Source organism: Astyanax mexicanus, chromosome 4, assembly GCF_023375975.1.
Source record: "Astyanax mexicanus isolate ESR-SI-001 chromosome 4, AstMex3_surface, whole genome shotgun sequence".
NCBI lineage: Eukaryota > Metazoa > Chordata > Actinopteri > Characiformes > Acestrorhamphidae > Astyanax > Astyanax mexicanus.
The window spans coordinates 10,185,357-10,211,424 of record NC_064411.1 but is presented as its reverse complement, the minus strand read 5'-3'; the positions used below and the strand labels follow the sequence as shown (position 1 = coordinate 10,211,424).

General features: G+C 37.0%; 6 protein-coding genes across 10 annotated transcripts in view; 4 read left to right on the top strand and 2 right to left on the bottom strand.

Annotated features, from left to right (window-relative positions):
• LOC125801199 (zinc finger protein 271-like) overlaps positions 1–26,068 on the bottom strand; it is an 883,173-nt gene that overhangs the window by 569,762 nt on the left and 287,343 nt on the right. The gene's annotated exons all lie outside the window — the stretch shown is intronic.
• Positions 1–26,068, top strand: part of LOC125801195 (zinc finger protein 585A-like) — a 357,158-nt gene that overhangs the window by 118,993 nt on the left and 212,097 nt on the right. The gene's annotated exons all lie outside the window — the stretch shown is intronic.
• The window catches only part of LOC125801239 (zinc finger protein 484-like), a 241,143-nt gene that overhangs the window by 2,978 nt on the left and 212,097 nt on the right, over positions 1–26,068 (top strand). The gene's annotated exons all lie outside the window — the stretch shown is intronic.
• Positions 1–26,068, top strand: part of LOC125801558 (zinc finger protein 585A-like) — a 198,612-nt gene that overhangs the window by 2,978 nt on the left and 169,566 nt on the right. The window lies entirely within an intron of this gene.
• LOC111190407 (uncharacterized) overlaps positions 1–26,068 on the bottom strand; it is a 305,136-nt gene that overhangs the window by 149,436 nt on the left and 129,632 nt on the right. The window lies entirely within an intron of this gene.
• LOC111190059 (NLR family CARD domain-containing protein 3-like) overlaps positions 1–26,068 on the top strand; it is a 260,290-nt gene that overhangs the window by 193,564 nt on the left and 40,658 nt on the right. The window contains exons 10-12 of the mRNA XM_049478460.1: positions 8,256–8,429; positions 16,091–16,264; positions 17,929–17,975. Of these exons, the coding sequence (XP_049334417.1) occupies positions 8,256–8,429; positions 16,091–16,264; positions 17,929–17,975 (395 nt within the window). The remainder of the gene's footprint in view (positions 1–8,255; positions 8,430–16,090; positions 16,265–17,928; positions 17,976–26,068) is intronic.

Sequence of the window (26,068 nt, the reverse complement as noted above, 5' to 3'; positions counted from 1 at the left end):
CTCTGTACCAGATCCATTGTGAGGATCTGTCTCAGATTTTACCACAGGCTGTCTGGGTTTACATTAGCATTAGAAATGAGGAAATCCTGATGTGCTGCATTTATATAGATCAGATGGAAGTGATTGGGTTTGATATTAAAGCTGTGGAATGAAGCTTCTCACAGAAAGACTTGTTCTATTCTGTTCTGATCTGTATCGCTGTTACAGTTCAGTATAAAAAATATACCTTTTAGTTTATAATACAGTATAATTGTGTAATTGTGTAGCTCTTACCAATACATGTTATTAACTAGACACAGATCTATAAAATACATATAGTAAATATGATCTAATCAGGTGATGACATTGTGACATCACATTAATCCACACTTTACTCTCATCATGGATCATCATGAAGATCTGTTTACAGGAGGAAGAGAGCAGCATCTCCAGCCCCCAGTGGAGTGTCTATGAAGAGTGACGCGTCCATGGATCGTCCTCTAAACTTCAGCAGTGGAGGAGGAAGCTCTGGGTCTCGGTACATCACTGCACTAAACTACTGTTCTGTTCTTAGAGTGAAGCTCTTCAGTTCCTGATCTTTATTAAAGATGTGCTGTGTGTTGGAGTTTCACTGTGTAAATGCTGGAGTTTCACTGTGTTTAATGTTAACAGAACTGAAACCCAGAGAGGAGCTTCTCCAGAACCCAGCTGTGTTTCTATGAAGAGTGACCGGTCCTTCGGGGAACGTCCTAATTTCAGCAGTGAAGATATGACCTCTGACCCACAGTGAGTGAAACATCACTTACATCATTTACTTTTTCTATAATTTACCTTTTTAAAGCATATAACACACACCCTCACACACACACACACACACACACAGGTCAGCTGTATGTAATGATCAGTGTACACAGCTGTGGTGTGATGGGGAGGCGGGGTTTAGATTAGACTGACTGACCTGAACAATGAGAGTAAATTACAGTATCATTATATATCTATATTAGGGGTGTGTAATTCTGATAAAAACAATATCTAAATGATTTTTGTAATTTTGTCAGATAAAAAAAACTGTATTTTGCATTATTCAAAAACATGTTTAGAAAAGTATTATATTGTAATTAACTGCAGTTCTTAAATGATCGTAAGATTTGCTTATTACATATATTAATCAAAACAATATATTCAATATTTAAACATTAAACTCACACCTCCAAATATTGAACAGTGCACCATGTGACCTACCAGATATTCTTGAATAAAAGCATCAGTGTTAGAAAAGCAAAACTAAATTATATTTATATAAGTTATATCAATCAAATAAAAACATTAATTGTATTAATCACAACAATATTCTGCGAAGGGACAACAATCATTGTGCAGTGTGTTGTGTCTGGCAGACTAGATTATTTTTGGTTTTATTGCTAATGTCAGTATAAATGAGAATATTTTAATGTGCTGAGTAACTGATTTTAACTGAGAGCTTTAATGGAGGAAATAAACACTAGAGTAGCTCCATATTCCACCTTTAACAGAATGGAAAGAGAAAACATGCCTTCAGCTCTGTGTGTTTGTGTGTGTGTGTGTGTGTGTGTGTGTGTGTGTGAGAAAGCATGGGGAAGAGAGAGAGAGATTTGGAGGAAAAGGAAGCGTGAATGAAAAACCCACAATGGTCACAGAAATAACTTGAATTTGACAAAAGTAATACTAAATAAAAATTTTATGAAAATAAATAAATGAAAATCTGACAGTGTCAGATCACACCATCACTGTTTGGGCTAAAGTGAACTTAATGGGAGACGACCAAAGAGGACACCATTGTTGAAAACAAAACATTAAAAAGCCAGACTGGAATTTGCTAAACTACATGTTGAGAAGCCACAAAGCTTCTGGAACTTTTTGACAAGACACATCAGCTCTATGTTTACAGACAGAAAAATGAAGCATATGAAGAAAAGAACACTACTGAACCCTACTGTGAAACATGGTGGAAACATGCTGCTTTGCTGCATCTGGTACAGGGGGTCTTGAATCTGTTCAGGGTACAATGAAATCTCAAGACTATCAAGAGATTCTAGAGAGAAATGTGCTGCTCAGTGTCAGAAAGCTTGGTCTCAGTCGCAGGTCATGGGCCTTGCAACAGGATAATGACCCAAAACACAGCTAAAAACACCCAAGAATGGCTCAGAGGAAACATTAGACTATTCTGAAGTGCTTCTATGAGTCCTGACCTAAATCCTATTGAGCATCTTTGGAAGGAGCTGAAACATGGAGGCGTCTGGAAAAGCTCTTTCAAACCTGAGACAGCAGGAGCAGATAACTCATGAGGAGTGGACCAAAATACCTGCTGAGAGCTGCAGGAATCATTTAATTGCAGTGATTACCTTAAAAGGTTGTGCAACAAAATATTAAGTTAAGGGTACCATCATTTCTGTCCAGGCCTGTTTCATGAGATTTTTATATATATTTTAAATAATTCTGTTGAAGCATGGCTGAAAAGCAATATCTGAATATGTTCATTTTCATAGCATTTTTATTTATTATTACTTTTGTCAGATTCTAGTTATTTCTGTGACCAATGTTGGTTTTTCTTTCATTAACCACGGGGTACCAACAGTTTTGTCCATGTGTGTACATGTGCTCTGTTCTGTCCTCTTTTATGCTAAATTAAACCCAATTAATGCTACTTCTGCTGAAATTGCTCTGCTAACGTATCTAAAATATTATTGATGTTAAACTAAAGCTTATATAAATGCTGGATCGTTTCTCCTAACTGTACGAAAAATGTTCTTCACTCAAAGCTTTATGACGCAGAGCACATTAGCGCCATCTGGTGGCCAAAACCACAAAGTGCTTTATGTGTCTGGTGGATTTTTTTTTGGTAGGATTATTGCTTCTAAAACTATGTTCCAGTGCATTTAAACCATGCTGTTTATTGTTTCTTTAATATCATTGAATAAAACTTCATAATCTGTTGTGCATATATTTATCATCTCAGTTGCTGGGGTGAGTACATACATCCAGGAATGGGAGAATGTGTTCTAGTACAATACATAGAACAGTAATGTATTCAGAATAAATTAGAATACACTTTAAAACATACTATGTTTATTAAAATTCTGGAAAACCTTTTAGCTGTTGTCTTTCTAATTACATTCACATTGCTGCTGAGCTACTGAGCTACAGCTACTGATTGCTCACCTGAATGTTTGAGTATAAATACTCCTCATTTTCAGCTATCAGTTGCTGAGTATTGAATCTAGGTTCCCTAGCTCTTCCATGACACGTATCTCTTTGTTATTCTGCCTTATCGTTTATTGACCCCTTTCTCTTTTACTGTTTACCCTTTTTGCCTTGCTCAGTTTATTGTTTGTTGCTTTCTGTTGCTTGTTATTAGACCACCCTTCTGCTTATTCCACTTCTGTCTATTTCTCTGTGTACCGACCCTGCTTTCTCCTCTCTACTGGTATGTTGTTTGTTTATGCTGGCTTTATGTTACTGACCCTGCCTGCTTTAGACTATCCTTATCTGCTTGTCCCCTTTGTTAATAAACTGTTTAAACTGTTTGACTCATATCAGCGTGTGTCTCTCTTGGTTCTGGTATTCCTGATACATTTATTTACGTTTTATTTTAATTACAGCTTAATCTTTTCTTTGTATCTGTTATTTGCTGCTATTCTTTATTGTATTAATAATCTCACCATATTTTATTGAAACACGTTTTTTAAATCATCTGATTTAATAATGTGGACTACAGTGTGACTTTTCTGTTCATCCACAGTGAGAAGAAAAAAAACTTTTCCAGAAAAGAACTGGACCACATATTCAAGGTTAGTACTGAACCATATATATGATGGAAATTATTTATTTTACATATAAATTTAACTTTACTTTAAAGTTTTGATAATACCTTTTACACATTGGAGCATCCATAACTCCTTTTCTCCTCAGATCAGTGTCATCATCTCCCTCTCTGTACTGTAACAGCTTTACTGATTCTCTGATGTTTGTTCTTAATCAGAAGCTGCAGGAGAAGTTTATCTCTCTAGTGAAGAACGAGCTAAACACGTTTAAGAAGCTCCTGAGTCCAGATTACCCAGCATGCTCTGAGGGAGAGGTGGAGGATGATCAGAAGGCGGGGGTGCTGAAGATCACACTGCACATCCTGAGAAACATGAATCAGACAGACCTCGCCAACACACTAGAGATCAGTGAGAGTTCTGGGTCATGAGAATGGGGACCAACTTAAAGGGCTAATTTATTTCCTTAGATGAGTTCTGCTTTTCAAATTAGAATAATAAGTAGTAGTTAACTGGATTTTGTAGTTATAAGATATTGTGTCACAGCATCAAATGTATCCTTAAACCTAACAATTATCTACTGTATCAAAGTTGTTCTACACAGGGGTCTTTCATGAAGATCACAGCTAATTACATTTTCCTTATTCTCTTCCTCTGTTATCAGAATTAGCCCCAGCATGCCAACGAAAGCTCAAATCCAAGCTGAAAAATAAATATCAGATACTTAATGAAGGAATCTCAGGCCATGTAAAGTCAGCACTTCTGAATGAGGTCTACACAGAGCTCTACATCACAGAGGGAGATGGAGGAGATGTCAATCAGGAACATGAGGTGAAACAGATTGAAGCTGCATCCAGGAAAAGGAAAACAGAGGAAAGACCAATCAAATGCAATGACATCTTTAAACCATTACCAGAACAGAAACGACCCATCAGAACTGTACTGACTAAAGGAGTTGCTGGAATTGGAAAAACAGTCTCTGTGCAGAAGTTCATTCTGGACTGGTCTGAAGGAAAAGTAAATCAGGACGTTCTCTTCATATTTCCACTTCCTTTTAGAGAGCTGAATCTGATGAAGGAGAAGAAGTTCAGTCTGGTGAATCTTCTTCAGAGCTTTTTCCCAGAAACACAAGATTTAAAACCAAGACATTATAAGCGCTACAAAATCATGTTCATTTTTGATGGTCTGGATGAGTGTCGACTTCCTCTGGATTTCCAGAACAATAAGAACTTGTTGAATATAGAAGAGCAAACCTCAGTGGATGTTCTGCTGACGAACCTCATCAAGGGGAATCTGCTTCCCTCTGCTCTCCTCTGGATCACCTCTCGACCAGCAGCGGTCAGTCAGATCCCTCCGGAGTGTTTTGATCAGGTAACAGAAGTGCGGGGTTTCAGTGACCCTCAGAAACAGGAGTACTTCAGTAAGAGGATCAGTGATAAGGACCTGGCCAACAAAGTCTTCACACACATCAGGTCTTCAAGAAGCCTCTACATCATGTGCCACATACCGGTCTTCTGCTGGATTACAGCCACTGTTCTAGAGAGAATGCTGAGTGAAGCTGAGAGTGGAGAAATTCCCAAAACCCTGACGCAGATGTTCACACACTTCCTGATCTTTCAGATTAAACACAAGAGCCAGAAGTACAGTGGGAATAGTGACCCTGATCCTCAGAAAACAAGAACAAGTATCCTGGCTCTGGGGAAACTGGCGTTCCAGCAGCTGGAGAAAGGAAACCTGATCTTCTATGAGGAAGATCTAAGAGAGAGTGGCATCGACATTAAAGAAGTGTCAGTGTACTCAGGAGTGTGTACCCAGATCTTTAGGGAGGAACATGAGCTGCACCTGGGGAAGGTCTTCAGCTTTGTACATCTGAGCGTTCAGGAGTTTCTTGCTGCTTTATATGCATTTCTCTGCTTCATTGACAGAAGCTTTTTGAATCAGCAAATCCCTGAAAACCAAAGCACTGAACTATCTGCAATCTTCAGCAGGTCATCGATGACTGAATTCCTCAGCAGTGCCATAGACAGAGCCTTACAGAGTGAGAGTGGACACCTGGACTTGTTTCTTCGTTTCCTTCTGGGTCTCTCACTGCAGTCTAATCAGACTCTATTACGAGTCATACTGACACAGACAGAGAGGATCTCTCACAGCAACAAAAAAACAGTCCAATACATCAAGGAGAGGATTGAGGAGAACTCATCTCCAGAGAAATCCATCAATCTGTTCCACTGTCTGAATGAACTGAATGATCATTCTCTGGTGCAGGAAGTGCAGAAATACCTGAGGAGAGGAGGTGACCGTCATCTTCAACAGGACAGGCTCTCTCCTGCTCAGTGGTCAGCTCTGGCGTTTGTGTTGGTGAACTCAGAAGAAGAGCTGGAGGAGTTTAACCTCAGTAAATATCATCCATCAGAAGAGTGTCTTCTGAGACTGCTGCCAGTAGTTAAAATATCCAGAAGAGCTGTGTGAGTATTTTTATTTAGGCCTTCATACAGTTTTTAATCAACTGCTGATGTGTAAAATCAGTTTCCATTCAATCACTTATTCCCATTGTCACATATAAGCATGTATTATCCTTTGTGTGTAATAATAGTTAAACCATCATTTTAATGTTAGCAGTACATGGAGTTTCTGTCTTAGACTGATTAAATTCAATCTTTAAAAAAAGGTTTTGGGCAAGTTATATGTTTTTGTTAAAATAAATGCACATCTCTTACAGATCCACTCTAAAGTAGCACTGGGTGATTTGACAAAAAAATCATATCTCAGTATGCTTTGGAGAAATGATGATCAGCAATACAATATAACAATTTCATATAGAACATACATTTTAAGTGTCTTTATTTGTTTCTAATATATATATATATATATATATATATATATATATATATATATATATATATATATATATATATATATATATATATATATATGTGTGTGTGTGCGAGAATGTGTAATGTTTTTCCAGAGTTCAACTTGGAAAATAGAATAAATTCACACACTTCAAAAAGCCTTGCTCATTCTCTGTTTTGATAAATGTTTTCTTTTCTATTTTAACTCATTATAATCTGTCCCAGGTGAACTGTATGCCCATGCTGATCACCAGCTCTTTAGACAGACAATACATTTCACAGTTTAATTCTATTTTCTATTCTTTGCCAATCCATTCAAGTATTCTTCTTTGGGTTTATTATAAAATCATTAGTTTATTCTTGATTTTTAGACTAGCTTCATGTGACCTTGGAGTAAAGACATGTAAAAATCTGGAATCAGTTTTAAACCTGGAAAACTCCACCCTGAAAGAGCTGGACCTCAGTAACAACAACCTGCAGGATTCAGGAGTGGAGCTGCTCTCTGCTGGACTGAAGAGTTCACAATGTAAACTGCAGATTCTCAGGTCAGTGTTTCAGACCAAAATAACAAACAAGACAACAAATAAAACCGTAATTTATTAAAGAAACTAAATTACACAGAAGGATGTGCAAGGTTAGTCTGAACAGGCTATTCTTTCCAGGTTGGCCAAGGAGAGGAGCCCTAAACAACTCTCCCTGCTCAGACTTTTCCATGCCCTTTAATTTGTCATGATACTGCATCTACAGACTAAATACAAAAAGAGTAATTGTACTCTTTCATGCTCATTTCCTTTTTTCTTTTAACTTTTATGTATGTGTGTAATGTATGTATGTATGTATGTATGTATGTATGTTTGTATGTTTGTATGTATGTATGTATGTATGCATGTATGATAGGAAATGTAAAATGCCTGCATCAAAACAGACATACAACATAGTTCGTACATGAGCTAAAAGCACCACATATATGTTGTTACTTGCAGAAAAAAATGAATAAAAGAAAGAAGCTAGGTCCAGCATTCTCTGTGGTAAAGCACAGCACATACTCAGGTTTACTGCACTCTCAGCATAGCTATACACGTAAAAGGGCAGTGCACCTTTTGTAAGGAGCTCTGAAAGGGACAGTGTACATATTACTGAATACTGGCGGTTACATATTTCCACCAGGCCATTTAAATCTTAATAAGGTCTTTTCCCTATTGTAAGCATGTGTGCAATAACAAACACTTCCTGAGTCCAATCCTATTCACCATGCATTCTTTATTCCAGTGGCCCACGTTAGCTTTATCTCCCCTCAAAAATACAAGTATATAATAGTATTTTAAATGACACCATTAATAATTGCATTTTACATTTCTTACATTCATTCTTTTATTTACATTTAAATATCCACTATAAAAACTTGTCTTAAGAAGAACAAATGTAATTGCAGTTAATCACAAATGTTGTCATGATTAATCTGATTTATATTTCTTAAACAATTGACACCACTAGAAAAAAATATTAAATGTGGCATGTACAAAAGTAACAGCATAATACATGTTACATTTAGGAAATCACTAAATGTGTTATTTAAACATTGAAGGCGTAAAATCATTTGTGCTTGTGTTTATTCCTACATTTTCAGATTAGCTTTGTGTAATATAGGAAGAAAGACGTGTGAAAATCTGGAATCAGTTTTAAACTTGGAAAACTCCTCCCTGAAAGAGCTGGACCTCAGTAACAACGACCTGCAGGATTCAGGAGTGGAGCTGCTCTCTGCTGGACTGAAGAGTTCACAATGTAAACTGCAGATTCTCAGGTCAGTGTTTCTTTAGTTTTTCATTTGAAATTATTAGGGCTGTCAGCGTTAAATCATTAACATGTTAGCTGTTAGGTTGGAATCAGTAACGCGTTAGTATTTTTTAAACCCAAGTTTTATTTTGGCACCAAGTTTGACCCCAACTTCTGCCGTAATCTGCCCCGCCTCCACCCAACATGCAGATTTCTTTTCTGGTTAAACGACTGAAACACGTGTCCAGCTGTAACAATCCAGCTCAGACCTGGATAGAGAGCTTTGTTGCTCTCTCTTCATCTCTCTGTTTCTTTTTGTCTCTCTCCATTTGTGCCAAAAGTTTTACACAAAAATAAATCCACAATCAAAATGTTAAGAATGCAAAAGCAAAAATTGTATGTTGCAAATTCAAAAGAGAACAAAAATACAGCAAATATATATTTTTAAATATACTTGGTTACTTTATTTCAGTTTGGATTTTGCCAGTCTTTGTTTTTTTTGTGTGTTTTTTGTGATTTTTTTTTTGTGGAGTTTTTTGGATTTTGCTGTTAAAGACTTTTGCTTCTGGAATCTCTCCCTTGCTTCTGCTTTAGTTTTTTTTTCTTCTGAGTTTTGGCACACTTTTCACAGGTGGGCGGGGCTCATAAGAAGGTGTTCCCCTTGAATCCCCATTGGTCAGCTGGTTCTGGACTGACCACGCCCAACCCGCCAATTTCAAGCGTCCTTCCAAACACGGAGAGCAAAAAGCTTCCAGTGCACAGCAGCGGATTGTGTTTACAATTAAATTTCATACAAACGTTCTGTTTAATGTTATATTATGTTATATTATTCTCTGTTTCACTCCATTAAAACATTAGCGTGCTAAATTTTCATGCACAAAGTAGGTAACTAGCTAACTCACTAGCTCACTGAGTAGGTAACTCACTAGTTCACTGATTAGGTAACTACCTAATTCAGTAGCTCACTGACTATGTAACTATCATACTTTGTGCATGAATATTTAGCACATCTCACTAATGTGAGCTTTTTAATGGAGTGAAACAGAGAATAATATAACATTAAACAGAATGTTTGTATGAAATTTAATTGTAAAAGTATCTGGTGCTGCTGCTGTGCACAGAAAACTGTTTGCTCTCCGTGTTTGGAAGGACGCTTGAAACTGGCGGGGTGGGCGTGGTCAGTCTCAGACGAGGGTTCAGGGAACCCGTCAATCCAGAATCAGCTGACCAATGGAGATTCAAGGGGCCTTCTTCTTAGCCCCGCCCACCCGTGAAAAGTGTGCCAAAACTCAGAAGCAAAAAACTAAAGCAAAAGCAAAGGAGAGATTCCAGAGCAAAAGTCTTTAACAGAAAAATCCAAAAAAATCCACAGAAAATTCACAAAAACGCAAAAATAAAAGCAAAGACTGGCAAAATCGAAACTGAAATAATTTTCAAATAACTGCAAAGGATAATAAAGTAACCAAGTATATTTAAATATATATTTGCTATATATTTTTTCTCTTTTGAATTTGTAACATACAATATTTGCTTTTTATTTTCTAACATTTTTTTTTTTGCCCGCCACCACCACCCCTCTTCTTGTGAATTTTCCACCAAGCTGTCAGAGTTGATTATATCATTGGGTTTTTGAAACAAGGGTGGCGATTGATTGTTGTGCTAATAAATGGTAAGTCTGAGATTTGTATTTCATTAATTTATGTTTGTTCTACTTCTCTCCATATTTCATCAGTTTGATTTGGTTTTATCTATTGTACTTTAATTGGTTTGCAGATAGGTATTTTTGGAAATTTGGAGCTTCAAGGCCTCCCTGAGTTCTTTGTTTTTGTAATGTGGTTAATTTGATTCTGGGTGGTTTATTTTTCCAGTAGAATTTAGAGATGATTGCGTCTAAGGTTTTAAACCAGGTAGGTGGAGGTTGGATGGGAATCATGAGGTAGTTTAATTTAGGTAATATTGTCATTTTGATTGTGGATATTGGTAGGATAGTGGTAGGTTCATCCAGCGTTGGATATCATTGTTGATGGTTGTGAGTAGTGGTCTAAAATTAAGTGTGTGCAGCTCAGACAGCTGGATGGAAACTTTAATGCCCAGGTATGTGATGTGTTCAGTGCACATAGGGATAGGGAGTGATTGAACTGTTGTGTCTGATAAGTTCATGTTAAATGGTAGAACAGTGGATTTAGACCAGTTAATGGAATAATCTGAGATTTTAGAGAATGTTTTAATTATTTGTGTAGAAATAGTAGAATATCATCTGCATAAAGGCTGATTTTTGTTCGGTAATGTGGGTATGGATACCTTTTGATATTTGGGCATTGTCGTATAGCTGCTGCTAATGGTTCTATGAAAATAGAGAACAGCAGAGGAGAGAGTGGGCATCCTTGCCTAGTTCCTCTGTGCAGTGTGAAATTCTGTGATATTAGTCCGTTAGTATTTGCTGTGGCTTTGGGTGAAGTGTAGAGTTTTAATCCATTCTATAAATGATTCTCCAAAACCTAGTTAATGTAGTGTAGTGATAAGTAATTTCCAATTAATCTTATCGAAAGCCTTCTCCGCATTTAAAGTGACTATTGCAGTTTTTGACTCATGGGCTGTTGTGTGATGTATCAGATTGAGTAGTCTGCGCATGTTGGTAACTGATTGTCTGCCTTTGATGAAGCCGGTCTGATCAGGATGTATGAGGGATGGGATAACCGTTTCCAGTCTGGTAGCTAATGTCTTACTTATTAGCTTTGTGTCTGTGTTAATTAGTGACAGTGGACGGTAGCTGGATGGTAAAGTAGGATCTTTGTAGGTTTAAGATGGAGTGATATTGTAGCTGTATTAATGTTGGTAGTCTCTTATTGTGTTTAATTTCTGCTATTACTCTACTGAACATTGGGCCAAATATTGACCAGAAGTGCTTGTAGAATTCTTACGGAGGGCTTTATAGAGTTCTTCTGATGTTATTGGCTTTTCTAATATGCTTTTTTGTTCTTCACTTAGTTTGGGTAGGTGTATATTATTGAGGAAAGTGTGAATATCTATTGGGTCTGGATCGTGTTCTGGTGAGTATAGATTTTTATAGAATTTCCGAAATACTTGATTAATTTCATTTCATGTTTGGCTGATTAGTCTGGTCTCATCTTTGATTGATGGGATTGTTGTTTTTTCTTTATGTTTTACTTGGTTAGCTACGAATTTACCAGATTTGTTGTTGTGATTTAAATTGTTTATATCTTAGTCGTTGTATTAAAACTTGAGTCTTCTTGTTTATAAGTTCATTATACCGTGATTCGCATTCTTTTAACTCTTTTTTAATTTTATGTGATGGGTTTTTTATCATTTCATTTGACAATTCCCTGATGTTGTAGATTAGACTCATTTTCTGTATTTTTCTTCTTCTTACAGGAACAGTAAGAGATGATTTTGCCTCTTAGTACTGCTTTCCCAGTTTCCCATAGTGTTGTTGGTGTGGTTTCTTGAGAATCATTTATTTCTAGGAAAGATGCCCACTCTTTTTTGATGTAGCTGTCAAATTCTGGGTCTGTAAGTAACGAGGTATTTAGTCGCCAGCTGAAAGTTTTATATAGGGGATTTATGTTCCATATAAGTGAAACTGGAGCATGGTCACTGATTATTATAGAGTGATATTTTATTTCTGATATATTAGTTATAATAGAATTGCTGGTTAAAAAATAGTCAATGCGAGAATATGAGTGGTAGGCTGGAGAATAGAAAGAAAATTCTTTAGTGTTTGGGTTTTTGAGGCGCCAACCATTGCTGAGCCCTAAGTCTGTCATGTATTGTTTAATGATATCTGTTGAATGCCAGTAACGTGTATTGTGTGCCATAGTTAATCTGTCTACACACAGGGTCAATGATTGAATTAAAGTCACCTCCAATTATAATGGTGGAATCTGATATATTGTTTATATGCTTGAAAAACTCATGAAAGAAGGATGGGTTATAAATGTTGGGGCCATACAAACTTGCTATTGTTAAGGGTGTGTTGCTGATGTTGATGTTAATTATGATGTATCTACCTGTGTCTGATATAGTGGTGTTATTTGTGAAGGGGATTTTTTTGTTTATTAGTATTGATACTCCTCTTTGTTTGGAGTTATAGTAGGCTGAGAATATATGGGTGAATTGTGGTGATCTGAGCTTATGATGATTTGTTTCTGATAGATGTGTTTCTTGTAGTAAACAAATGTCTGCTTTTAGTGAAGTGAGATGGTTTAGTACTTTGGCTTGCTTAATCTGTGTCCCGATACCACGAATGTTCTGGGTTATAAATTTAAGTGAAGACATGTTGTGATGTACAGATTAATAATGTTTATCAGTGATATGATATGAGTGTGCAGATGTTTGAGGATATTTTCTGGTGTTTGGGGGAAGGAGTGTAAACAAAAATGCATTTTTCGGATCTGGGATATATAGTAGTAATAAAATAGAGGTTGGTGCAAAGAGATAGTACAGAAAGGAGTGATTAAATGCAAACAAAGTAGAAGAGACATAACAAGACAAAAAGTGTTAGATTTGGTGTGACATTGAGGTTGTTATGACATTGAGACGTTGCATGCATTAAGTTATTGCTATGTGGTTTCTTGTGATTTTTATGGGATTTTGTGAACGGATTAATGTGCGTGCATTAGTATATTTGCGGGTTAATGGATGGATGGATGAGGTGGCATGAGGAATTTTAATAAACAAGTAAATATTAACAAAATAATAAATATAGAATCATAAACAACGTCCTTTGGTCTATCTTGCACATGTTTAAAAATGAACATTATAAATATAATTTTTGTTATTTTTTTTACATTTTAGAGTAAAATTCTCATTTCCACAACATGTCCGTATTAGAATTTCAGTACATTGTTTGGAAATTTTAATATTTAAACATTTAAAACAAAAAAACTTAAATGCATTTCATACTATAAACACTTTTAGTAAATAAACATAAAAGATTTTACATTGAAAAGTAAAAGCAATAAAATTAATAAAGAAAAGGAATGTGTCCAACACTAATTTTCTCATCCTCCGCAACAATTTTCAATCATTGTTTAAATCCACAAATAACTTAAATTTTCAAGGCGTTTTCAACATTAGGGAAGACATTGGCCATGACACTCAAGATGGCTACCATGTAAACAGTTCTTCTCATATGTTTCTGGATAAAAGTTAAAAGATTGCTCATCAACTTGTTCTGCACGACTTTTTCATTGTCATTACCGATATATCGATATAAGTTTTGAACCTACAGTTTGAAGTTACAGTCTGTATTTTTGATTATAATATAGTATATTAAGGTCTAAATGGACACTGTATGTGAAAATTTATCTAGTCCTCATGGTGCCTTTACAGTTAGCATAAAAGTTTAAAGTCACTCATCCTCCAACTTACTCTCACTTACCACTACATTTCAATACCTGTGGCGGTAATGAGAATTTGATTAGGAAGCATAATACAGATGCCTTTTTACTTCCTGATTGTCATAAAATGAGCGTTACCCTGAACATTTTCTCCAGTAGACCATTCTAACTTAGCTATTGCAAACCACCAGTAGAGGTCACTAATGTTTAGTCTTATCTGGCCTGACACTAAATCTAATTCCGTACACAGAATTAGATGTTAGACCACATAACTAGAGAGCTTTTTTTTCCTTCTTTGATATATTTTATTGTAATATTCTATGTGTATTTGTTTACAGGCAGGTAGCTATTGAGAAAAGAAAGGCAGCAGCAAAAGCAAGGCTGTCAAAGTTTAGGGAGAACATTTACAGCAAGAATTACAACATTTAGAAAAACAAACACACACATACTCACTGACACAGACAGTTGTTCCAGTTGGAGTTACTTTCACATGATATTATTTGTGTACAGTCCATTCTATGGAATTGAGCAAAAACTGAAATGGATATCATAATTTCATATTTGCCATTTCCAATGGGAAAATAAAGACAAAACGTGATCTGACCAAAAAGTACCATGACGAAAAGAAAAAGCAATGGAGGAAAAAAAGTCAGCCAGATATTACAGAACTGACATATGCCTGACATCTGGGCAAAACACAAAAAAACTACGTAAACGACTAAAAATAAAAAGTTTGGTCTTAGTAGGCATACAATGCTGGATGGTGCATAAAGATAGACAAGATTTCAGAGTTTCTGAGAGGTCTTTCTTTGACATTTGTTGAATGGTTTCCAGTAGTTAAATGAGCTGTTTTATTAATGAAGGTGCTGTAGTCTACATGAAAGATTCTTTTGATATGCAAATGTTTGCATTGTAAATTGTCTTAAATAATATGAAATGTTCTTGAAAATAAACAATCTTTTCATAATGTAGCTTTGTGTGTAAGTGTAAGCTATTAAGTCTTAAACCCTTGCTGAACTGTAAATGAACTGAACTGCTTAACTTTGATTAAAAAATTGCATTTTTATCATATATTAGATGTCATATCACATTGCGGTAATGATACATTTTTGTGGACTTCATCTAAAAAATGCTAATAAAATAAAATATGCAATAAAATGGAACAAATGTTCTAAAAATAATATTCATAGTAAGTTTAGACCTTAATCTTAAATCCTCAAAAGGAAATTTGTTGTTAAATGCATTTTGCAAATTTTCATACTGGATGTCCTCTGAATCTGGATTTTGTGAGAATGACCCGAGTAAGTGGGAGTGGAAGAAAGAGCTCTCCAGTGAAAATACTGAGTGAGGGCTGAGGCTCAGTTTATATGCCAGTCCCAGCTGGCTGTTTAATCAGTCCTAATGCAGACCAGCTGGGACAGACAGGGCTGAGGGTTCCTGTGTGGGGTGGACCCCCGATTCCCCCGCCTCCTCATGCCACAATATACATTATGGATCAATTTTATGAGGTTATTTGAGTATTGACTTATATGTTAGAGATCTTGCAACGAGAGCGCAACGCGCATGAGAGAGAGACAGAGAGTGCACAAATGAAAGCTCTCAGGGGGGAGAGAGAGAGAGAGAGAGAGAGAGTGCTATTTAGTTACAGTTAAAGAAATTTAGAACAGCCAGGGAGTTATGTTTTTGTCACAATATAGCTGTCCATCAACATAAAGTTTTGGCACAAAATTCACTCCATAAAATACCCACTATAAAAATTTCAGTCTTACGAAAAACAAGTGCAATTAATCACAGAATTTTGGTAGGTTTAATTGGATTGCATTTTTTAATTGATTGACACCACTAGAAATTCTACATGTATAAATGTGTAAATATTCAGGTGTTTACGATGATAACAAATCAAACAAGAAAAAGTGTTTAACGAAAGTCAGAGTATACCAAACAAACAAATACGAGTCTTCTGCAATCGTCTTAAGAATGTCCAACTTGAATGAAAATTTGAGATATATCACACATTGATTACAAAATTGTGATGCACAAGCAAAAACAATTTTAGAAAAAGTTAATATGAACTCAATTCTTTGGTCCACATCAATGCTAATGCCGTATTCACAGAGATGCTTACTGTTGAGGTTTGGGTTTCATGTTAATCTGTGTCAACTGTGTTAAGAAACTTTAGTTTCTATAGATATTTTTTCAGATTTTGTAGTGTTATTTAAAAAAAAGAGACTAATATCAAAGTGCATTATCTTCCTCAGTCTGCTATGTTGTCTTTCTTTCTTTCTTGTTTTCTGTCACTCACTCACACATTCTCTTGCTCTGTCTGCAGATTATCTGGTTGTATGATCACAGATAAAGGCTGTTGTTCTCTGGCTTCAGCTCTAATTTTAAACCCCTCCCACTTGAAAGAGCTGGATCTGACCTACAACCACCCAGGAGAGTCAGGAGTGAAGCTGCTTTCTGCCAGACTGGAGGATCCACACTGCAAACTGGAGAAACTCGGGTAGGTCTGAACGAATAATTATGTTATCAACTTATTGTAAGATAAATATTGTTGTATATGTTGTACATTTTTATCACTCTCGATATTGCCTGTTGTGCTCTTTCCTGTGTATGTGCTGTGCCTCACAGGAAAGCAAAGTGTTGAGAAAGTTAGGGGTTAATGCGGTGAAACACATTGCACTGTAGGACCTGTAGTAAATCTAGTTGTAGTCACCAGGTAAACATGGTGGAGCAGCATGTAACCTTCATTCTGTCATTCTGTTTTATTTTTGTTTACACAGCCACTGTTAATTGTTTATGCTCAAGCTATCTGCACTGAATGTCAAGTACTTTGCAGTAATTCTGTTTTGGCTCATCATTCTGTTGTTAAGAAGAACCAAGGTTTAGTTTTTACTCCAGAACAGGTGGAAAACTTCAGTGATGGAGAGCTGCCCTGAGCATCGAGTCAGGAGAAAAGTTACATAATAAAAACTGATCTCTACTAACTTTATACACACTGAGAGTCAAGCACCCCAGCAACCAGCCCATGTCTTTATGGTAAAAATAATCAGTGACTGCAAAACCAGAATCCTTTCTGAACACTAACCTACACCCTGTGCAAGGTGGTCTTGATGCTTGATTGGTCAATTCCAGGTAGCTGTGCCATTTAAATAGCAATACGCCAAAGTCAGACCGCACCTGGCTCTTAAAGGGAATGGCAAATGACATGGTGATTGATTTATTTCATGATACATGCTTTTTGCACATTTTGAGCCTCTTTTGAGCAACTTTTCCTATCGTAAAGACACAGTGACACACCCTAAATCAAGTTGCATACAGCTCACCTACGGATCACTAAAATAGAGCCCTTAATTTCTAAAGAGATCCCATTAATGTGATTGAGTTGGTTTGTTGGCTTTATTTTAAAATGTTGCCTTTGTTACATTTTAAATTTTTGAAGTTTTCTAATGACCAGTGGTATAAAATTATTTTGAAATCATGATAAAAAACTTTTTGCACAATAATTCCATGAAAAATGTATGGTCCAATAAAAACAGTTTTTGTGACAGGAGTACACTCGGGTATGGATATGAATGCAAAAAACATACTTTAGTAAAGTTTAACCCTTTTCTGCAAGCCCACAAGAAACCATTTTATCTTATCTAGGAGACCATTTTCACCCAGTTTCTTTCTTATTATTGAATCATTAACACTGATCTTAACTGAGGCGAGTGAGATCCTGCAGTTCTTTAAATGTTGTTCTGGTTTCTTCCTGGATGAGTTGTTCATGCCCTTTTGGAGTAATTTCTGTAGCTCAGTCACTCCTGGGAACTTTAACTACTGTGCCGTGTTTTCTCCATTTCTGAATAAAAGCTCTAATAAAAATAATACTACATATCGTGCATATAAAGCAGAATAAGATACGGTAAGTATTAAAACTTTATACCTGCAGACAAAAATATATTTAGAGAAGTAAGAGTTAATCTTCCTTAATCTTCCGTTTTTAATCTGATTTTATGCAGTGTGCATTGCAGTTCCGTACTTTACCACATGAGGTCACTAATTTCCGCTCTCTCAAATGTTCGCTCGTTTTCACACAAAGTATTTCTTTAAAAATCAGTTTCTAAAAATCTCACACTGTGCTGATCTGTGTGTGTGTGTGTGTGTGTGTGTGTGTGTGTTTAGAGTGGAACATGGAGGGAAGATCAGAATCAAACCTGGATTAAAAAAATGTAAGTTACACACACACTCGCATACACACACTACACACACACACACACACACACACACACACACACATACACTACATACAAAGAATACACACACATACACTACATACAAACACTACACACACACACACTACACACACACACTACACACACACACACTACATACAAACAATACACACACTAAATATAACACTACACGCACACAAAGTACAAACACGAACACTCACACATACAGACACATACACTCTACATACAAACAAACACACAAACACACTACACACAAACACTACATAGAAACAATACACACAAACACTACACACACTACATACACACCCAAATACACACACACTATATACACCCAATACAAACACACTACATACACACCCAAATACACGTACACTACATACACATACATACACTATATACAAACACTACACACACGTACACTACATACACACAATACACACAAACACTAAACATACCACTACACACAGACACTAAATATCCCACTACAGATACACACAATACAAGCACACACAAACACACTACATACACACACATTCACTACATACACATTAATTATAACACTACACACACATAAAAAATAAAACACTACACACACACTAAATATAACACTACACACACACACTAAATATAACACTGCTCACAGACACTAAATATAACGCTACACACACACTAAGTTAACACTACACACACACTACATATAACACCACACACACTAAATATAACACTACACACAAACACTAAATATAACACTACACACACACTAAATATAACACTGCTCACACACTAAATATAACACTACACACACACTAAATATAACACTACACACTAGGGATGCAACAGTACAGTGTGGCCACGGTTCGGTTCGTATCGCGGTTGTTGGGACAGATTAATTCAAATCACAATATCTATTATAAAAAAGGAGCACTTATTCTTACCATTAGTCAAAAACAGGTAACTGAATCACACTGTGCTTTATCTGCTGACTGTCTTTTACCTTGATTATCAAACTCAACGCTGAAGCCAAAATGGACCCGAACAGCGGATTTATAAGATGACGGCGCCTCTTCAAATATCCTTTTCTCCGTTTAGCGTTCACTGGCCCTGAACACGCAGCTGAGAAAGTTTTGTTTAATTAGTCCTCAAATCTTCAGCGTTTGCCTTCAGAGCTGATTTGCTCCTATAGAAGTAATATATAAAAAACTATCAACTAAAAAATATAATATACTTAAAATCTGCACAGTAACTATAAGTTATTATTAGTTATATTTATATCTGACATTTATAAGGATTTAAATTTCTGTTCAGTACACAGACTTAATAACTGTAGCTTAATATAGCAGTTATAGGGCGTAGGAGCGGGCTTGATATTGGGGGGGGGACACATTTGCGAATATGAACCAAAGCCCACCCTATAGTTTCCTAGAACAACATTTGTGGAATTATTTTTTATCACAAATAATCTTTTTTTCTGTATTTTGTTTATAATTAGTTACATCTAATAAAAGGTGATTTTACAGCCTAAACATGTTACTCCACATTACATTTACTGTTGTTAGAAAAAAATTATGCATCCAATGTCTGAATTATATACATAGTACAAAAACTGATCAGTTATCACCTAATATTTAAAATAATATAACAGTATTGGTTATTCTTATTATTATGTATTGTATGTCAATTCTGTTGTATATTTACATTTTCTTTGGTTCCTGCGCTTTTAATTTGTTTTACTGAGAACACTTCTTTCTACTGAGAGAATGTAACTATGTTTCCTAGAGATTTTTGTCAGAAGTTAATATAAACGTCAGGACATGTGGTCTTACTGTGAACTACATATGAACAGAAGTCAGATTAGATCAGTGTTTCTTAACCCTGTTCTTACATATTCTACTGCATATTAACACTGTTCTGCATATTCTACAGCTTCCTCTGTTTAAAGGCACTTTAATAAAGTAAGTGGTGGTATGATGTGTCTAATAAACTGCTGGATATACATAATGATTCATTTAGGATCCATAGGGGGCTAAGAGATTTTAACAGGTTAACTCAATAAATGATTGTTTATTAGCTTATCAGTTGGATCTGATGGAAAACACAGTTTTAGGGCAGTGATGATCAGGGTTAAGAAACTGCTTTAAACTACCAACATTACCCAGTGTTGTACTAAATTCTGTCTATCCTCTACATCCAGCTTCTAGCTAACTGCAATCCTACATTAATAAACAGTTTGAAAATGAAACAGTGATTAGCTGATCAGGTACAGGGCAAGTTGAACATTACGTATGTAGTTTTTTCTTTAATCTTGACTCCCAATCAAGGTAATTCCAAAGTTAAGTTAACTCACTAACACAGCTGCAGTTTATTAATCACAGTGGGTTTAAACTGTGTGCTGATTCAGAGATGTGTATTTTTAACCAGCTATCAGAAACATATCATCACAGTTTACATGATTAGATACCATTACCTTTCTTTTAGAAAAAAACATCACCGTATATCCATATCTTAAAATCAGCTGCAGCCGATCCCGCTGCTAAATCTCACAGCGAGGGAGGGGCTTCCCGCCACCAACATACTGACACCTCCGCGCGCCGCAAAAACAGCAAGCTGATTGGCTGTTTTTCCTGAGAGGCGGAACTTAATTCCTGAACCGGCTCCGTGATTGGTCCAGTCTGTCTCCTCATTAATAGCACAGCTGAGCTGAGCGAAACAATATCATTTTTGGGGGGACAAATGCACCTGTTTCTAATATCCCCCCCGGTTCCTACGCCAATGGTTATAGGCATTCTGCTGTTTGAGAATTTTAACAGATGCTTATTCTCACTCAAATGCTTGAGTTTTAGAAACAAAAAATAAAAAGAGGAAAGCACTTTGACTGAACAGGAATTTATTTTATTTTTTACAAACATTTGAAATACACAGAAATATAAAGCTATATGTTAGCGTTCGTTTCTTATCACCAGGGCAAATTTATTAAAATATAAAATATATTAATTCATTAAATAAAATCTCGTCCAGCGCTCTAAAAAGCTGCAGGCACACGTAGCAAAGTTTGGTAGCGCACGCTGCGGGATTATCTCTGTTTTCTTAAAGAAAAATTGTTTTTATAAATAACGACGGATCAAGTGTAGTTTAAACTGCAAAACCATGATATAAAACTCAATATAAAAACACCACTGTCATATAACCAAGAGAGACATCAAATAATATAAAACTAAAATAAGATGAGTGCAGAAAAGTTAATTAAATATTGTTAAATATAAATAATAGCTTGAGGTTTTGGTGATCTATTTCCATGTTTTGAAACTGAAACTAACTGAACCTGAAACTTTAATTATTATCAGGCTTTTTATTCAGAAAGCCTGTCATCGTCATCAGTGCCTGTTATGCCGGTCGGCACATAGGGCAGCGACAAAGGTCCTCCACTTTTGTCTGTCCTGGGCCAGTTTCCACACAGTGCCCCAGCTGTGGTTTAGGGCCTTCATTTCTGCCTCCACAGTTCGTCGCCAGGTGTTCTTAGGCCGGCCTCGCTTGCGTTTTCCCTCTGGAGTCCAGCGTAAGGCAGTTTTTGTGATGGAGTTGTTCCCGCTTCTGATGGCGTGGCCAATCCAGCGCCATCGTTTCCTCATCAGGATGGTGGTCATACTCTCCTGTCCACACTGGATAAGCAGCTCCTCATTGGAGATTGTCCTTGGCCAAAAAATGCCCAGGATTCTTCGTAGGCTTTTGGTGTGGAAGACTGACAGTTTGTTAAGGTCGTTGTCAGTCATTCGCCAGCATTCCGAGCCGTACAGAAGAGTGGACAGGACCAGACTCTGGTAAAGTCTCAGCTTGGTGTAGATGCTGTACTGGGTTGTCTTCCAGATGTTACTTAGGCTACAGAAGATGCCCCTGGCTTTGCTCAGTCTGTTTTGGATGTCACAGCCTGCTCCTCCATCTTGCTTAACTACACTGCCCAAGTAGGTGAAGCTTTTAACCATCGGAAGGTCTTCTCCCTCTATGCTGATCGGTGTTGTATTGGTGGAGTACAGGGTCATTACTTCTGTTTTTGTCCGGCTGATGTGCAGTCCGACCTGCTGCGCAAAGGTGTTCAGGCGAGTCGTCTTCTCCTGCATGTGTCGATGGGTGTGTGACAGTAGGGCCAGGTCATCGGCAAAGTCTAGGTCTTCTAAGTTTGTGGAGAGTGTCCATCTTATGCCCCTTGGTTCATCCTCCGTTGTGCGACGCATTACCCAGTCAATGACAAGGTTGAAGAGCAGGGAAGACATTACGCAGCCTTGTCTCACTCTGGTCCCGACCTCAAAGTAGATGTCACTGTTTCCAACACAGCATGAAAAGTTCGCATAGAAGCTTTTAATCAGCAGCACAATTTCCATTGGTATTCCGTACGCTCTCAGGATGCGCCAGAGGCTCTCTCTGTGTATACTGTCAAATGCCTTCTGAAAATTCACGAAGTTAATATAGAGCTGTCTCTGCCACTCTGTACACTGTTCAATGATGTTGCGTAGTGCGAATATGTGGTCGGTGCATCCTCTTCCTCTGCGAAAACCTGCCTGCTCTTCTCTAAGTTGTGTGTCCACTGCCTCTGATATTCGTTGAATAATGATCTTTGTCATGATCTTGCTCGGGATGGACAGGAGAGTTATTCCTCGCCAGTTGTTGCAGTCGCTAAGGGATCCTTTCTTTGGGATTTTAACAATTACTCCTCTGGTCCAGTCATCTGAGACTTGTTTCCTTTCCCATACTGCGGTAAATAGGGGTTGCAGGATATTGGCTGCCAGTTCTGGGTCCGCTTTGACTAGTTCAGCATTCAGATTGTCCTGGCCTGGTGCCTTTCTGTTCTTCAAGGACTTAATTGCTGTAATGATTTCCTGCTTCTCTGGTGGGGCGATGTTAACGTCCAGGTCCTCAATGGCTTCTTGTATGTCGGCTTCTTCGGGAGGCGGTGGTCTGTTCAGGACCCCTCTGAAGTGTTCAGCCCAGCGTGCTTCTTGTTCTCTCTCTGTCGTTAGCAGCTTCCCTTCCTTGTCCTTGACTGGGGTATTATTGGTACTGTGGAACTTGCCGCTAATCATCTTAGTGATCTTGTACAGCTTTCCTTGTTCTCCTTTTCTTGCTGCTTCTTCGGCTTCGCTTGCCAGGTTGTTCAAGTAGGCACGCTTGTCTATTCTCGCTGAGCGCTTCACTTTCTGGTTCATCTCTCTATACTGTAATTTGAACTTCTCTTGCAGTCTTTCAGATCTGGTGCTAGCCACCTTCTTCTTAAGGTCTCTTCTTTCCTCTATTGCCTTCCATGTCTCTGGTGTTATCCACTCTCAGTCCAAGACTAGTCTCGCTGCTTTTCTGGTATACTGTTCTCACAAGGTCCCATCTCTGGTTTATTCCTTCTGCATCTGCCTCGCAAGTGTCTGTCATGTCTGCAAGTGCCTGAAAACTGTTTTTTACTTGAAGAATGAAGGCATTTTTCAGTTTGGGGTCCTGCAATTTTTCCACATCAAAGCGTCTGTGTGCTGCTGGTTTGCGTCCTGTACTTCGCAATTTCATTTTTATGTCTGCTATAACAAGGTGATGGTCACTTCCAACATCTGCTCCTCTTCTCACCCTGACGTCAAGCAGGGAACGTCTCCAGGTGCCGTTGATCATAAGATGGTCGATCTGGTTGCTGTCCCTACCATTGGGTGAGCACCATGTTAGTTTGTGAACGTTGCGGTGAGGAAATAGTGTTCCTCCAATCACCAGGTTGTATGCAGTACATAGCTCCACTAGTCTCTCTCCGTTCTCGTTCCTGCAGCCACAGCCATGTCTGCCCATAGTTCTCTCTACATGGGTATTGTCGTTCCCAACTTTGGCATTCATGTCGCCCATCACAATCAACAGGTCATGGCGAGGTGTTACACTTACTTCTGCTTGTAATTGATCGTAAAAGGTGTCTTTCGCCTCATCATCGCCATCGTTGGTTGGTGCGTAGCACTGGATCAGGGTCATGTTGCCATGTCTCCCCCTCACTCTGATTGTAATCAATCTGCTGTTGATCGGCTTCCACTCTATCAGGTACTTTTCTGTTCCTTTCCTCAGGATGATGGCTACTCCCTCGTGGTGTTGGTTGTCCTCTCTGCCAGAATACAGCACTGTCTCTCTGGTCTGGGTCTTTACTCTTCCAGAACCTGTCCATCTGCTTTCACTTACTCCAAGGATGTGTAATTTGTAACGCCTCATCTCGGCCGTAATTTGTGTTAGCTTACCAGTTTCATACATGGTACACACATTCCAGAAACCTATTCTGGTCTTGCATTTGGCGCTCAAAACTTCCATCTTCGTGCCAGTAGCTTCCTTTCGGCTTTCACTACTAACAGTCATACAAGGATCTTGTAATACCTCTGGGAGCCCATCGCACACAATAGTGGTATTTCTCTCTGTCTCTGTTTCCGTAACAATAGTGTTTTTTATGGGACAGGGTTGTTAGCCCTGTGCCCAACCCCCAACCTGGAGGACCAGGGATCATATTTCGTCTGGCATCTACCCTTTGACCTGCCCGGCTTGGGTGTCCCTACCCGGTATAGCTCTCAGGGTCATCGACACACACAAGCCCCCCGACCTCGACAAGGTAATGATCCTCCGGAGAGAGAAAGCCTGTGGTTGATTTCAATTAGTTTTTTTAATGAGTTTATATTTTATATTACTTATTTATTTTGTTTATTTTTATTATTTTATTTATCAAAATAGTTTAAATAAATAACAATATCATATTATATATTTATTTTTTTTCCATGATTCCCATGTTCTTAGTTTATTAATATTAATTTTATAATTTCTTATCATTTTACTTTATTTTCACTACTGTTATTTTTTCTTCATAAAATATAATTCTTTACTTTTTATGTGTCTTTTTTGTAATCTTTTTCAAATTTCCTATTTTTCCTTTTTTACGTATATATTTTATTTGTGTAGAGTAAATGTCAGTTTTTATTTCTATTTTTTATATATATTTTTATCTGTTTTAAACTGTAAATGGCATTGTAAATGAGGATCTCCCTCCAGTGTAAATAATAGTTAATTGCTTGATTAATATTCAGTGTTGCAAACCCAGTTTTTACATAAACAATAAAGAGAATAGAGAATAAAATAACATTACTCTTCTCTTATATGAGCTGCTGGTGAATCTTCACAGTGTGACGGCGCAGTCCCCCAGCACACGCTCAGCAGCCCCTCCCCCTGGCCATGGGCGGGGCATGTACAGCGGGAGAGTGTTTGTTCACTCTGTTAGTGCTCACCTAAATACCACCGTCCATCCGGGTGTATCAAACCAAACAGACCAATAAAATACAGAGAACCGTCGCATCCCTAATACACACTAAATATAACACTAAATATATCACTAAATATATCACTAAATATAACACTAAATATAACACTAAATATAACACTAAATATATCACTAAATATATCACTAAATATATCACTAAATATAACACTACACACTAAATATATCACTAAATATAACACTACACACTAAATATAACACTACACACTAAATATAACACTACACACACTAAATATAACACTAAATATAACAAAACTACACACTAAATATAACACTAAATATAACACTACACACTAAATATATCACTAAATATATCACTACACACTAAATATAACACTACACACTAAATATAACACTACACACTAAATATAACACTACACACACTAAATATAACACTAAATATAACACTACACACTAAATATAACACTACACACTAAATATATCACTAAATATATCACTACACACTAAATATATCACTACACACTAAATATAACACTACACACTAAATATAACACTACACACACTAAATATAACACTACACACACTAAATATAACACTACACACTAAATATAACACTACACACACTAAATGTAACAACACTACACACACTAAATATAACACTACACACACTAAATATAACACTACACACACTAAATATAACACTACACACAAAATATATCACTAAATATAACACTACACACTAAATATAACACTAAATATAACACACACACTAAATATAACACTAAATATA